At 42.4% G+C, this 16,009-nt stretch overlaps 1 protein-coding gene across 5 annotated transcripts in view; it reads right to left on the bottom strand.

Annotated features, from left to right (window-relative positions):
• Positions 1–16,009, bottom strand: part of TSC2 (TSC complex subunit 2) — an 80,033-nt gene that overhangs the window by 26,344 nt on the left and 37,680 nt on the right. For 2 of the 5 annotated variants that reach the window (XM_073636473.1, XM_073636469.1), the window contains 6 exons: positions 12,086–12,208; positions 9,585–9,749; positions 7,164–7,331; positions 5,713–5,819; positions 3,512–3,691; positions 1,552–1,767 (listed from right to left, as the gene is read on the bottom strand). In XM_073636473.1, coding sequence (XP_073492574.1) covers positions 1,552–1,767; positions 3,512–3,691; positions 5,713–5,819; positions 7,164–7,331; positions 9,585–9,749; positions 12,086–12,208 — 959 coding nt within the window. The remainder of the gene's footprint in view (positions 1–1,551; positions 1,768–3,511; positions 3,692–5,712; positions 5,820–7,163; positions 7,332–9,584; positions 9,750–12,085; positions 12,209–16,009) is intronic. The other 3 variants (XM_073636470.1, XM_073636471.1, XM_073636468.1) reach the window with 2 other exon arrangements.

The following is a 16,009-nucleotide window of genomic DNA, read 5'->3' as shown; positions in this document are numbered from 1 at the left end:
CCTTAAACTTATTCTCTTTAAAAAAGGGTCTCCGCAACTGCCCTGGACTATTTTCACAATTGGACTGGATCATTATTTTTCACCTTTTTTTCCTTTTTATTCCTTGTATGTTGTATTCAATATTTGCACTTTTAATCTCACAATATTATAATGTGTAGCTTATTGTTAGCACAGTATGATTTGATTTACATTAGTTGCACAATTTGTCTGGTTTTTACAGGCACTTTCTCATTGGATTTTTTAGGGCGATGCCTTTTTTTTTTTTTTTTTTTTTCCCCGCTTTACTACAGCAGGTCTTGTGAAAAGGGCTTTTGGAACTTCAAATAGGAGACTAATGCTGGCCATACACTATATGAAAAATCGTCCGAAATTCAGTCATTTAGACAGTTCCTTCATTTTTTGGCTAGTTAATGGGCACAAAATCGAAAATCGCTGGGACGTTTTTTACCCGAAAAAAACGAAGGACAAGTTGGGAAATTTTCTGCCGAACGAACGATAAATTGAAAGATTAATGCGTTTCCCGTCTGAACTGTCTGCACTAGGTATATGTAGAAAAACAAACAAAAAATGCATTAATTTATGTCATCTGAGCGACTTATCGGTCATTACATGATGGCATTATCGTTTGCACTCACGGCCGAATGTTTGTTTTTCGAAAGTCGGACGATTTTTCATATAGTGTATGGCCAGCAGAAGTGACAAAAAATAATGTAAAACATATTAGAAAAATTCTTTACTGCTAGGTTTGCTTTTGATTTGTCTTAATCAAATGGAACCACAAGTTATGGCCAGGGAAAACATCCTCCTGATCTAGAAGAAAAGCTTGTAGGCTCTATTTTTGCTAAAGTTTTAATCAAGATCAGAGGACAATGGGGTAACAGTGACAATATCACTGGGCATGAGGCAAGTTACGTCAAATCAGGTGGTATAAAATTGTATTGAATCAATATTATGAGCTCCGTTGATTGACCCTCTGTGCAGTTAATGATAAATCCACCAGATTGAGCATTACAGCCTGGTCAATGGTCTCTTGTTGGTATAGTAGCTCGATAACTTTACACAATCTAAAGCTGGCCATTAACCATTCAAATCTCTGCCGGTTCAGCAGAACCATCCGAGATCTGAATATATGGGCAGGCTGAATGTACCCAAGTTGATGAAGTTGATACCTAAGGAGTCAGGTATATTTTTTTGGAGTTTTAGGAAAAGCTGTATGTAAATATAAAAGTCACTTGACCCACATAGTTACTATAAAAACAAAAAAAAAAAAACAAAAAAACCAAACACACCATGGTCTACGATTGAGTCTATTGTATGGCAGTTTATGTGTCAGTCTTCACTGCACCCAAACCACAGCAACTAAAGGCTGTCATAGTGCAGCTACAATTCTCTATACATTTGTCTCATGAATGTAATACTTTGATGGTGGATGTAGTATGCATTTTGCAACAATATACCAATTGGTATTGTAAAAAACACCACTTCATTTCATCTGCTTTATCATAGGATGGGTGCTGTGACATTACCTGGAGAAGACAAGAGCCTACTTACCTGTGTTGGCTCTCTGCAGCAGGGTAGGCTTGCATGTGGCAGCAGTCAGGGAGGAGGCGGGCATGGAGAGGGATTTGTAAAGAGCCGTCTCTCTGTGCTCCTTGAATCTCTCTGCTGCCATGAGAGCATTGGATAATTCCTGGAGAGGCATGTTGTTAATATCGGAGGAGAAGGGACTCAGCGGATTCTCCAAACTCATCAGCCAGCTGGTATTACCTGATGAAAAGACGCACCGCTTTAGTTTGTACAGTGTTGTGATGCGATGCTTTGTAAAACAAAAACGCTCAAAACTGTATCTGCCCCCCAGATGAGGCAACAATCATACACACAAAAGCAGACCAATATCGATATAAGCTAATTAAATATTGCTGAGGATACGAAGCCAAGCAGGGTAATAACTGCACAACATATCGAAACTCTAAAACAAGACCTCAACAAAATAGAGGGGTGGACAACTAAACAGGAAATGAGGTTTAATATTGATAAATGTAAAATAATGCACTTGGGGGCTAAAAATATGAATGCAAACTACACCCTAGGGGGAGAACCTCTGGCAGAATATAGGATGGACAAGGATCTGGGGGTCCTAGTAGATTACAGATTTAGCAATAGCATGCAGTGCCAAGCTAGAGCCAGCAGGTTATTACTATGTATTAAAAAGGGAATTTACTCAAGAGATCAATCATTCTACCACTTTACAAAACTCTGGTCTGGCCACGTTAAGTATGCCATTCAGTTCTGGTCACTGGTCCTCAGGAAGGATGTGCTGCAACTGGGGAGAGTCCAGAGAAGGGCAAAAAAGCTAATAAGGGGGCTGGAGAACCTCAATAAGGAATGACTACATAAATTAAATGTATTCTCCCTGGAGCAGAGACGCTTCAGATTGGACACGTTAGAACAATAAAAATGGGGAATTGCTTCCACAATTGGTGGTGTCAGCAGGAAGTGTTAATGATTAAAAAACCGCTTAGCTAACTGCTAGAGACAAATGCATACACACCCGCACAGGTTAAAGTGGATGGACTGATGTATTTAGTCAACCTTACCAACTATAAAAACTTGATCTCTAGCTAAAACCTTGTCCTGGCTGTAGCGTGGAAAGCTTAGAAGTGGTGTCTGGTAAGTACGAGTATAAAATCAGTTAATTTTATACTCACTTTCCCTCGCGCCCTCCCTTTGCTGTTTTTGTCAATGAAATACATTGAGCGGGGTTAGAACCTCTATCAGCTTGTTACTCTAAAGATGGAAATGTGGGGCACTGAACCACTTTTCTGAGAGCTGATAGGAGTTTTAATGTTTCCTCTAGTCTAGACAAGTTCTCGTTTAGGCAGCTCTCCAGAGGTGCAGAACACATTTTATTCAGAAGATGTAAACAGTAAAACTAACCAACATTTTTCGGGGGGGTTAAAAAGGTCCCCCTTCATCAGGGCAAAAGTATTATGAAGAGTTCTGGACATTATGGCTGGGATAATTATTAAAGCTGAACTTGAGCCTTCCCTTCAGTCTTGCATAGATGTACAGGAGCCTCTCTACTGAAATTGCTTACTCTGATATCACTGCACATTGAGCTCATCACAGTGTGCATTAGAAGATGCAGCAGATCAGATAGTACCCACCTCATTTCCTGGATGGAAGACATGCAGAATCCTCTAAATCATAGGTGTCAAACTGGCAGCCCTCCAGCTGTTGCGGAACTACAAGTCCCATGAGGCATTGAAAGGCTGATAGTTACAAGCATGACTCCCACAGGCATAGGCGTGATGGGACTTTTAGTTCCACAACAGCTGGCGGGCTGCCAGTTTAACATCCCAGCAAAGTCTTTTACTGTCTCTGACCTGAACAAAAGCTCAAGTTTACTGTATACAATAGGTTACCATACCATGCAGAGACACTTGCCTGTTACAATTTAGGTAAAACCTATGGAAATCATGCAACAGCCCCAGTGCTCAGGGTTACTCACCGGTAGGTCTGCGTACAAGTATTTCTGCCCAGCCTTGGGTCAGCACCGGCACAAAATCAGCCAGGGTGACTTTCTCCTTCTTGACCTGAGGCCTGCGGGGAATTTTATCTCCTCTGCTTCCTGAGGTTCCACCAGGAGAGGACAAGGATCCGTCTGATCCAGCACGTAGCCCATGTCCACCTGAAATATCAAAAACCATTAGACAATAATGTCTCCTTCATGCAACATGCACAGACATGCAAAGCTCTTCAAGTGCTTCAATCTACAGCACATCCAAGGCAGCCATTGTAAGTGCTATTGCAATATTCAGAAGGCGGCATTTGTTCTGAGGGAAATAACTGAGACACAAAAAAGTCATTGCTCTCCTTAAACCCAATTTTTGTTTTATTTTACCACTGCATAGGTATGAAATAGTAAAGAGTAACTTCACTTTTTTTATTTCTCAACAAAATATTCCCCTCTGAGTGATGTGTACATTGCAAGGATTGTAACAAACTTTGATGCAGATTTCTACCTTTTGTTATTCTGGAGAAAATCGCAGTTTGTGGCCATGTGCAAAGTCTGTATGGGAGTGATTTTATAATCAGCTGCTGCACCGTTATAATGGAGAATGATTTCCCCTTGGGAGTATCCTATTAAAAAATGACATTTTTTGTTGCAGGGGATCAGTGAGCCAATCACACAGGCAGGAAATGACCTCCCTGGGAGGCGTTCTGTACACCATCTGTGTACAGAACACCTCCAGGTTGCCATATTGCACTATACAGAAATAACAGTGCGGCAGATTGAAAAGGAGGCAGCTTGAAAAGGAAAGATAATAGTTAACATTCAATTACAATACGACTTGTGTTGCAATTGTATATGTGATATATGTGAGATATAGATATATTTATATATTATTTGCAATTTTTTTTTTCCCCCATGAAAGTGGAGTTACCCTTTATAGCACACTAAAAAGCACAGGAACCAAAAAAGGAGAGGCTTGCTGTGCATTCCTTAAAATCTGCTGTCCGCTGACCAGATGTGAGGACCTACAGTCTTTACACAGAGGTGCTTTATAGACAAATATATTCCCAAACTCATATCCTAGAGATATGCAATATTCTTACTCAAATGGTAAACACGTAAATGTTCTTGTCTAGATTCAAGAGAATTACTTTTAAGCTGAACTCCATACAGCTAAACACGGAGAAGAAATACACATAACGGAGCTATTTAATGTGCCACGGAATTTGTATTTCTGTCCATCCAGTCCTGAGATTGAAAAGGCTCTGGAATAAAGCACAGCCCTGTCTGGTAGATGACCTGATTTTTCTTCACTGCAGTTAACACTTAAAGGTCTCCTCACCCCCAACTTGTGTCTGGACAGTGAGAAGAGAAGCAGCAGACTGTTTAGCTCATCAGTGTCACCGTTTTCTCCTCCCACTAGCATACTGCTTGTTAGAACATGCACTGCTGCAGCACAACTGATTGGCTCCTTGTGCGGTTAGAATCTCGGCCGGTTCAACAGGAACCGGCCAAGCTTTGAACCATGAATGGACAAAGCTGAATGTACCAAAGTTGAGCGATCAACGTACTTGGGTACAACCAGCCTGCCGGATTTTACATGCGATTATCACTAGTGGCTGGCATAGCCGCTAGCAATAAATCACTATGTTCTCACAGCAGGGATGGGGTACAATGGCTCAGCAGGAGGGATTCCTCTGTCAACACTGTCCATGGTTGCAGGAAAGAAATTTGTTCCTTCTATGGCCGGCTTAAGTTTTGCTGTGCCAGGGATTGCAAGAGTCTGATGCAAAGACAAATTCAAGCACTGCTTTCATAAAAAAAAAAAAAAAAAAAAAAAAACAAACAAAAAAAATGTAATAATGCGTAAATGACTACAGAGCTGCATTTGTGTCCATGATACTAGATGGGATTTTTGCAATGGTTCCATGATCTACTTGGCTGGATCTGCTTTAAGCCAAACAGCAATTTTGTTATCAATTCAAGTGACACAATTAGACAATTTGTTAGTTTTCTAACAAGCACATGGCAAAGCTAGTAGTAACAGCTTTTAGGCTGAACAAGAAGAAGAGAACCGGTCACAGACAGGTCATGGTGTGCTGAACTCACAGAAGTTCCCCTCTGAACTCTCAATGTCACCAGTGTGGAAAGAACTATAACAGGAGAGGAACACTCTCCCAGTGAAGTGAGCTCACCAGACATGGAGCGGACTCTGTGACGTGGCGTTTGCATACCCGGCTTTCTCGCCTGCAGGTCGATCTTTGGTGGAGCTTCTTTGGGTTGCTCTGTATGCATAGGTTGGCTTTAAGGAAAAAAAGAGAGAATTCAATCGGCAGGACTTCTTTGATGAAACCTTTTTAAATAGGCTGGATTCTACTTGTGCTTCTCATTGTTGCATTTTTTGGCATTTTCAACAAAACGGTCAACAGACCAAGATGGCTAGTCTTACACGGCTTGAATTTTGGCCGATTTCTGCCGAATCGAATGAAATTCAAGTTACGGTTGTATGAACAGCCAGCAGGGGAGATTCCTCCCTCCATGCGGTTTAGTGTAGAGAGGGAAATCAAGCAATTTCTCTACAATTTCTCTCCATCAACCTGCGGGGCTGAACGAGAGAAACCTAAAATGTATAGGTAGCCTTACACCAGGCTTCTACTGTCACATGACCAAATATAAAGACACAAAGGAACACTGGACAGTGGCTCCAACTAAACAAATATTTTTTAAGTCAGGTTAGGACACCTGACTGATACCTAGGCAGTTGGTCACCTGACCAGTCATCATGCAAATTCAAAGCTTTACTGAAAGATAGGCAAGTATTGTACTTTAGGACTTCTAATTTAGCAGAATTTAAGTATTGTCAGGTGTTGCCTACATTTTTAAAGTGATTGTAAGGGTTTGTTTAAAAAAAAACAAAAAAAAAAAAACCCAAACATATACTTACCTCCACTGTTCAGCTTGTTTTGCACAGAGTGGCCCCGAACCTGCTCTTCTGGGGTCCCTCTTTGGCTCTCGCAACTCCTCCCCACATCAGATAACCCCCTGGGAGAAGCGCTCTCCCAGGGAGTTACCTTGCGGGCGTGCTCCCGAATCCAGCATTCGGCATCCATAGAGGCCGAATGCAGGACTCAGCCCTGCCCCCTGGCACACACGTCATTGGATTTGACAGCAGCAGGAGCCAATGACTGCGCTGCTATCAATCTATCCAATCGAGCCGAGAACCCTGGGAAGAGAGACAGCGCGTCACCGTGGGTCAAGTTCTAGGGCTAAGGTGAAAAAACACGAAGGTTTACAACCCCTTTAAGGAGCATGGCAAACATGCACCCAAGGATTAAAAAAAACTAAGCAGATCCTCAACTAAGTTGAGGGTATTAACCAGCAAGGACTTGTTTTCCCACTCTGACTACTTCAAAAACCCTATCATGTAATGGGCAGCACAGTGGCTAAGTGGTTAGCATTTCCACCTGGCAGTACTAGTGTCATTGGTTTGAATTCCAACCATGCCACAACCTGCCTGAGGTTTGCATGTTCTCTGTCTGCATGGGTTTCCTTCGGGTACTCCTCCCACAATCCAAAGACATGCAGGAATTCATGTGAATGTACAATATATATGTTATGCGCTGTGAAAATTGACGGCGCTATATACCTCTTAAAAAAGTAATCAGTGTCTGACGGCTTCGGGGCCTCCCCAGGATCTAACCCTAGAAGTGAACGTGTTCCCCTCCCTACACTAGTTGTCACAGTTATCAGCTTGTTCCCGACAAGCCAGGTCTTCGTTCTTCCACCATCCAGCAGGAACTCTCCAACTGGTGACCTATAAAAAAAAAAAAAAAAAAAAAAAAAAAAAATTTAAAAAATTTAAAACCATGTCTCTTTTTGGTGACAAAGTAGATTGCCAGTCTTCATTACATCAATATATTTAAAGGCTACGTTCACCTTTGTTCACTTTCTAAATTCCAGCTCCCCTATGTAACAATATAGCATTAATGTACTACTTTTGCAAAAAACAAAACAGCATTCCATTTATTCTGCGCACACTTACCTCACTGTCCTCATGGCTGTTTGAAAACACTGCTCCATTACTTCTGCCTTACTTCCTGGACAGACTTTAGGTCACGAAACAGGAAGGAGTTTACCAGCTGAGGGTAGATGCAGGGTGTGTGCCAATTAGATCAGCTGGCCAACTCCTTCATGTGACACAAAGTCTAAAGTCTAAAGTCTGTCCAGGAAGTAAGGCAGAAGTAATGGAGCAGTGTTTTCAAACAGCCATGAGGACAGTGAGGCAAGCATGTGTGTAATAAATGGAAAGCTTTTTTATTTTTGCAAAAGTAGTACAATAATGCTATATTGTATATATAGAGGAGCTAGAATTTAGAAAAAACAAACAAAAAAAAAAAACGTATTATTTTAGCCTTTAAGGGTTGCACCACCCAGCTGCAATTTTCTTTTAGAGTCAGTTAAACTTCCTATTCAAAACTATTCCCCCTCACTTTTGGTCTCCATAGAGTAAAGACCAGACATCCTCCCATAAAGTTTTTAGAGTAGTATAAACATGTGTCAGGGTAAATTAAAAACAAATCTATTTGTGACCTTTTTAGCTTTTAGAAATGAGATCCAATGCCTGTTTCACCCAGGATTGAGCTTGTAAAAGCAGGTTGAACAGCAAGCTATGACAAAGCATTTGCAGAGCTTTCAGCAAGCTTTGTTGAAGTTTTTAAAGGACCATTCAACTCCAGTTTGTAAATGTTGAACGCAGATCCTAATGAGTGTGGATTGCCACTTTAAACAGGCTGCTAGCAGGCTTCAGCACTTCTTAAAGCTTGTTGAAAGCCTGCTAAAAGCCTACTTAAAGTGGCAATCAACACGCCCATTAGGATCTGTGTTCAACATTTACAAACTGGAGCTTAAAAAAATGGTACTTTAACCACCTTCCTGCATAGCCCAATTTTCAACTTTCAGCACTGTCACACTTTGAATGACAATGGCACGGTCACGCAGCACCGTACCCAAATTAAATGTTTATCTTTTTTTCACACAAGTAGAGCTTTCTTTTGGAATTTAATTACTGCCGTTTTTTTTTTTTAGCAAAAAGTTCTTAATTTGTCAGTAAACTTTGTAAATAAGTAATTTTTCTCCTTCACGAATGTGCGCCAATGAGGCGGCACTTATGAGCACCGATGAGGCGGCACTTATGGGAACTACTAATAGGCACTGATGCACTGCTGGGGCTGTACTGTAATCGGGGCACTAATTATCAGTGCCCTGATTACCTGTACTCGACTCCCCTGCAAGGAGATGCAGCTGATCGGCTCTCCTCGCCACACACTGTCAGCGTGAGCCGAGGAGAGCTAAGAAATGGCACTTCCTAGGGTCGTGCCGTGTCCTAGGAACACGGTGCGACCGCCGTGCCCCCCACAGGCGCACGAGAGCGGTAGTACTGGGGCGCCGTCATATGACATCGTCCCAGGAGGTGTGTGTCACCCCGCCGCTGTCATTTTACTATACAGCGGGCGGCAAGTGGTTAAAAGCTTCAACAAAGCTTGCTGAAAGCTCAGTAAATGCTTTTTTAAAGCTTGCTGTTCACACCTCTTACACAAGCTCATGCTTACGTGAAACAGGCCTAACAAATCTCCTGAACATTTGTGACCATTTTCCTTTACTTGCAAATTTTAGGTAGCCGTAGACCAGAGCACAGCTAACTCTTGCAAATGGTCCCATGCTGACCACTGTTAGAATTTTGAGGAAGTAGACGACTGCACTTCGTTATGAGGCAATTCCATTTATCAATGGAGCATTGGATTTCCACAGGTATATTAAAAAAACACAATGAATGTGTAGCTTAGGGCCCGTGTCAGTGGGTTTTGCTCGTATAAAATGGATTTTGCATACAAATACAAGTCTATGGGAATGCAAAACCTGCATAAAAGCAGGTCAGAAGGTCAACTGAATGTCAAACAAACTTGTCCATAAACTAGGAATTAACTCATAACTCAAACTGATGACATTGACAGAAGCCCAAAGCACATTGATATAAGCTCCAAGTCTGGTTGCAGCCATAGACACTCACCTCTTAGGGACTGCTGTGAAGTTGGAAAACACATATCTGGCCATCATGTCTAGACAGATCTCCGTTAGTTCCAGATGAAGGTTTTTCAGGCTGTCGTCAGCCTGGGCCACAGAGCTTTCATCAGCAGAGCTGAGACTTGAGCTGGTCACCGAGGGCTGCATTCGACTACACAAAACAGCAATGACTGTAAGATGAGTGACAAACTGCAGAGGTGGTCTGATGGATCATGACTTATCCATGGCAAAGCAGGAGGTGGCTGTATCTACCCCAAGGCCTTTAACTAGCCAGATCTAAAGAAATGTAATATTTTTGTTTTCTAGTTTGGAAAGGAACATGGGAGCAAACATTGGTGCAAGAGCCAACTCTTATCCTATCTTCACAGGTTGGCGAGTCACTGAACCAGAACAAGCAAATGTAGATCAGGATATTATAATGGTTACATGGCAAATCAGGTCAGTGACTTACTAAGTCGTATAGAAAGGATGGAGATGACAGACCTATGGTTAACAGGCTAACCTCGTTTAAGCCTACTGTCACAATTAGCAGCAGCTTTGTCAGCCAGCCATGCAAGTTCCTTCAGTTGGCTTTTGGGTTGCCTACAGTGCGACAGCATGCCAAACATACTTAAAAATAGATTGCTCCATTCACACTAGCGCGTCTCCAAAGCCACGCGATTTCAGAGGCAACGGACCCCAGTTTACATTCTCTGGACCAAAAGTCACACTAAAGTAGTGCAGGCACCTTTTTTCAAGTCGCACCAATTTGAACGGGTCCCATTGCAAACAATGGGCTGCAACTTGATGTCTAAAGTCGCATGACAAGTTGCACAAGTGTGAATTTTGGGTTAAGCTTGTTTGGTTGTACTCCTGTGGATCACAGGAGTGCAGTTCGTTTTACACTCCCGTGAGCAGTTTTCAGCAGACTGAAGCCCACTATCAGCTGATGTCACAGAGCTGGTCCAGGCTTGGGAAAGATTGCAACCATATAGTTGGGATCCGCCCACATGCCTGGACCGACAATCCAACACCAGACTCAGCAAGCAGCGGAGAGCCTGAACCGGCCGCTCCCACCCCTCCACAACTTCAGCGAGCGGTGATTGGTTGCTCGGTTCTCAGCCTTAGGGCCGGTGCGGAAAAGATGAAGCATCGGACTGATGCTGCATCCACCTAGTCAAGTATGATGCCTCCGGCCCAAGGGACGCAATAGCTGCACAAGAGGGATTCCCCAGTCAATAATGACTGTGCTGAAGGGGGAAATCAAGAGATTTTCTTTCCTGCAACCCATCGCTACAGGAAAGTAAAATCGCATCATCAATGGCTTACCTTACACTAATCCAAGACAAATTGACTGTCGATTTGATTATTTCAAAAGAAAAAGCGGTGCGCTTTTAAATTGGTAGCAAGCTACTTTTTTGGACTTGTACCTACAGGTAAGCCTATAAAAAAGTCTTACCTGTAGGTACAGTGAATATCTTCTAAACTTGTGGTGTTTAGAAGATATTCACACAGCAGCTGACATCATTGGTGCATGCGCTCTGAAGGTACGGCATACCCGTGCTGTTCCTCCAGAGTTGTGCCGTGCTCATAACTCCCAAGCACATGTGCGATAGTGACGTCGTTGTGGCTCGGCCATTAAGGCAGCACACAAATCCAGAAAGAAGACTGGGTGAAAATGAATGCCCTGTCAGCGGTGACAGCGCACCACTGGAGGGCTTCGCTCTAAGGTAAGTATTTCATAATGTGCTAGCATGCTCTGCATACTAGCACATGATGTCCTTACCTTTTTTTTTTTAAACATGCCCAAGTTTACTATTACTTTAAGACCCAGCACCACTTTCATTATTGCTCCTTTGGATTTTGTTTTCTCCAATACTCCTAATAAATGGTATGAACAAAGCTTCAAGATTAGGCATCTCTCTAAGGACTAGCGGAAATCTCCCTTCTCTCTACTAGTAATCCCTCTGCTTACACAGCCCTGAACTTGTTAAATCTGGTCCTCCTGAAACTCCTAGCATAACGTGGGGATAAAAGTCATGATCCGCAGACCTGTAACAATCTGAAGGTGGCTCTGTCATGCACAAACCATAAAATGACTTAAGTGTACAGTAATTTCCCATTAGAAAAGAGTGCAGTGCAAGCCCAACATCTTTAATTGAAGGACAACAAATGACCACAGTCATGTGAAATTTAGGCAAGATGAGCAGAGCTCCGACCAGAACTACGGTTTTAGATTCGCAATTAGGACGACTGGACTGCAATCTTTTCTTTTTAAAAAAAATAAACAGTGTTAAGATCACCTAGGGATTAAACTTGCTGCAGAGGTTTAAGTATTTCAGTCCAACACGTGCACTTTGTGAGTTAGGGGCCTGGAACAGATCAGGGAGAACTAGAAGGGTTATGGAATGGGCACTAGTGTCTACGGCTGGCCATGCAAGTCTTTCCCTGGCATGCAACCTTCCCCACTGGGTGCAACGGGCCCAGGTAACCATGCCCGGCCACTACCTGTACGCAGCACGCTCCGACACACTGATGCTGCGAGAGCGAAAGGCATTCGAGAGGTCTCTCATCTCCTTCACGGGGGACGAGTCACTCAAGCCAGGCTTGGAGGGTTTGGATAGCTTCAAGCTACCCCAATAAAGAGTGCCCCATTGGCATAGAGGGTAAAGGTGCCCACCACCCAACCCATATTCCACACAAGTGGTAACAAAAAAAAAAGTCACCCCACCCACACACAGGATGCCACAGTGGAAACCAGTGAAGGGACGTGTAGAGTGGGTACAGCAGAAGGCCCGCGAAGATCAGTATTGGGGATACACCATAGAAAAGGAGAAACAGAAAACAAAAATAAATGCTACACATGAGAAAGCAAAAAAGGCAACAAAAACTGAGCAAAAAAAAAAAAAAAAGCAAATAGCAGCATTGTAAAAAGAACCAGTTGCATTGTGGGGAGATCAAAGAAACTGTTTTAAGGTAGCCACATACATGCATTTTGCGCACTCCGTCAATCCATTGATGTAAATTGGCTACAATTGTAGACCTTGCAACAAACACAATCTGCAGTGACCGATGCTTGGATTGGCACTTTTTACACGGTACAAAAAATTGACCAATAGTGTTCCATCTTAGTCAACAGATATTGGCATTGGGAGATTAAAGCTGAACTTAAGATAAACAGCCAAATATACATTTTTTTTTACACATAAATGGGAGCTGCTCAAGGCCCTTCTAATTCTGTCAATACACTGCTGAGATTTATTCATCCCTGCCAGACAGCACAGCGGTTAGTAATACAGCGAAGTTATCTACACATCCCCCAGCTTGTGATTGGACAATGAAGGTGCATCTTTTTACATCTGGACAATGAAGGTGCATCAGTAGACTGATGAAGTCATCTCGCGGCAGACTTCTCCCGTCGGCGTGTTACTTATCAGCAAATGTGCACTGCTGTAAACCTGATTGGCTCCAAGAACTGCCACTTCCTCTGCCAGTCAACATTTTACTGTACAAGGTATTACAGGCTGATAAGGTACTTACACTAATTGTTTTTAAAATACACTTAGGGCCAGTTCACACCACATGCAATCCAGTGCATTTTTTTCTGCATCGAAAACGCATGGAAAGTAGGTTATATGGTTTTCAATGGCATAGTTCACACCAGTGCAGTCAGTTCCAGTGTGTTCCAGTTCCAGAAAAAAAAAGTAGAACATGCTGCATTTTTTTCTGTACCGGACTGTACTGGAACGCTGCAAAATGCATCAAAATTGCACCTAAATGCACCAAAAACGCACTGCAACACACTTGTCCTTATTTAAGGTTAAGAAAAAAGAGGGGGGGGGGGGGAAAAAAAAAAAAAAAAAAAAAAAAAAAAGCACTGGACTGCATCAAAAACGTGCATGCAGAAAAGGACCTGGAACGCATCCGGACTGCGTTTCTACGGTGTGTGAACTGGCCCTTAAAGTGCCTTGAAAAAGTATTCGTACCCCTTGACATGTTCCACATTTTGTCATGTTACAAACAAAAATGTAAATGTATTTTATTGGGATTTTATGTGATAGACCAACACAAAGTGGCACATAAATGGGAAGTGGAAGGAAAATGATAAATGGTTTTCAATTTTTTTTTTTTTTTTTTTACAAATATGTGGCGTGCATTTGTATTCAGCCCCCTTTACTCTGATACCGCCAACTAAAATCTATTGGAACCAATTGCCTTCAGGAGTCTATTAATTAGTAAATAGAGCCCACCTATTTGTAATTTAATCTCAGTATAAATAAAGCTGCTCTGTGAAGCCCTCAGGTTTGTTAGAGAAGCTTCGTGAACAAACATCATGAAGGCCAAGGAACACACCAGACAGGTCAGGGATAAAGTTGGAGAAGTTTAAAGCAGGGTTAGGTAATAAAAAAATATCCCAAGCTTTGAACATCTCACGGAGCACTGTTCAATCCATCATCCGAAAATGGAACTGCAAACCTACCAAGACATGGCCGTCCACCTAAACTGACAGGCCGGGCAAGGAGGGTATTAATCAGAGAAGCAACCAAGAGGCCCATGGTAACTCTGGAGGAGCTGCAGAGATCCACAGCTCAGGTGGGAGAATCTGTCCACAGGACAACTATTAATCGTGTTCTCCACAAATATAGCTATTATGGAAGAGTGGCAAGAAGAAAGACATTGTTGAAAGAAAGCCATAAGAAGTCCTGTTTGCAGTTTGAGAAGCCATGTGGGATTGTGGGGGACACAGCAAACATGTGGAAGAAGGTGCTCTGATCAAATGAGACCAAAATTAAACTTTTTGGCCTAAAAGCAAAACGCTATGTGTGGCAGAAAACTATCACTGCACATTACCCTGAACACACCATCCTCACTGTGAAACACGGGGATGCTTTTCTTCACCAAGGACAGGGAAGCTGGTCAGAGTTGATGGGAAGATGGATGGAGCCAAATACAGGGCAATCTTAGAAGAAAACCTGTTTGAGTCTGCAAAAGACTTGACTGGGGTGGCGGTTCACCTTCCAGCAGGACAACGACCCTAAACATACAGCCAGAGCTACAATGGAATGGTTTAGATCAAAGCATATATATGTGTTAGAATGGTCCAAAGTCCAGACCTAAATCCAATTGAAAATTGCTGTTCTCAGACGCTCTCCATCCAATCTGACAGAACTTGAGCTATTTGGCAAAGAAGAATGGGCAAAAATGTCACTCTAGATGTGCAAAACTAGTAGAGACATCCCCAAAAAGACTTGCAGCTGTAATTGCAGTGAAAGGTGGTTCTACAAAGTATAGACTCAGGGGGGCTAAATACAAATGCACGCCACACTTTTCATATTTGTAAAAAAATTTGAACCATTTATCATTTTCCTTCCACTTCACAATTATGTGCCACTTTGTATTGGTCTATTACATAAAATCCCAATACATTTACGTTTTTGGATGTAACATGATAAAATGTGGAAAATTTCAAGGGGTGTGAATACTTTTTCAAGGCACTGTATTTTTATTTTTTTTTTTTTTATTACATCTGTTTGGAGTTCAGCTTAACTGAACTTTGAGATAAGCAAATATTGTTGAAACACAAGACTCGTGTGCAAACTTGAATCTTGGTGCGCGGTGCGTATTTCTTCCAAATCTGTGCAGCAATCCTGTGTGAAACTTTACCTCTGTGCAGCAGTTTCCTCTAATAAAGACCACTCACACTAGTCTCCACCCCCTCCTGTAGTTGTCTGCTAGCAGTTTGTAGTGGGTGGAGTCTGCTGGGTCCCTCCTTCTGCTCAAGCTATGTACAGCACCGTGATGTCACCGATACTTTTACAAGGTAAAGCAGTTTTAGATCCTTTCAGGTTATTGGAGGAATATACGGTACTTTTTGTGCCTAGAGTTCAGCTTTAAATCAAGCCTGACCAATATGCTCAAACATTGCTGTATGAATCAACCAGTATGTGGCTAGCTTAAAAACAAAAACAAGCTCAATTAAGGGCAATTTGCATTTCATGTGACACAGGTTGGGCCAGGTTTCTAGTATACCCCAGAACACAAATGTTTCTTAAGTCAGGAAAAATTCCCAGGATGTTCCCACATTTGGGAAGTCTACCCCATCAACCACCTAGTAGTAGTCAGGTAAAGTTGGCTACTCTTAGACATCCATGTCATACATTTGGCTCCATTGATCAGCTGAGTACATCTGCCCTGGGTCAATCAAGACGGCAGATGCTATATACCTCACCATGGGCCAAATCTGAGTCTGCTTCAAAATGCTTTAATTACGTTCCTCAGCTGGTAAAGCTCCACTAACATGTCAGATTGGGACTCGTGGTCCAGCCATCTGAGTACTACTATAAGGATGATGGAAAAATGTCCCAATGAGGATACACACCCCCCCCTTCGGAGGTATTTAAGAGGAAAGGCAGACAATAAAATAATTGGAAC

The sequence above is a fragment of the Aquarana catesbeiana genome, linkage group LG06, assembly GCF_042186555.1.
Source record: "Aquarana catesbeiana isolate 2022-GZ linkage group LG06, ASM4218655v1, whole genome shotgun sequence".
Lineage (NCBI taxonomy): Eukaryota > Metazoa > Chordata > Amphibia > Anura > Ranidae > Aquarana > Aquarana catesbeiana.
This window is presented reverse-complemented; position numbering and strand designations above follow the sequence as displayed.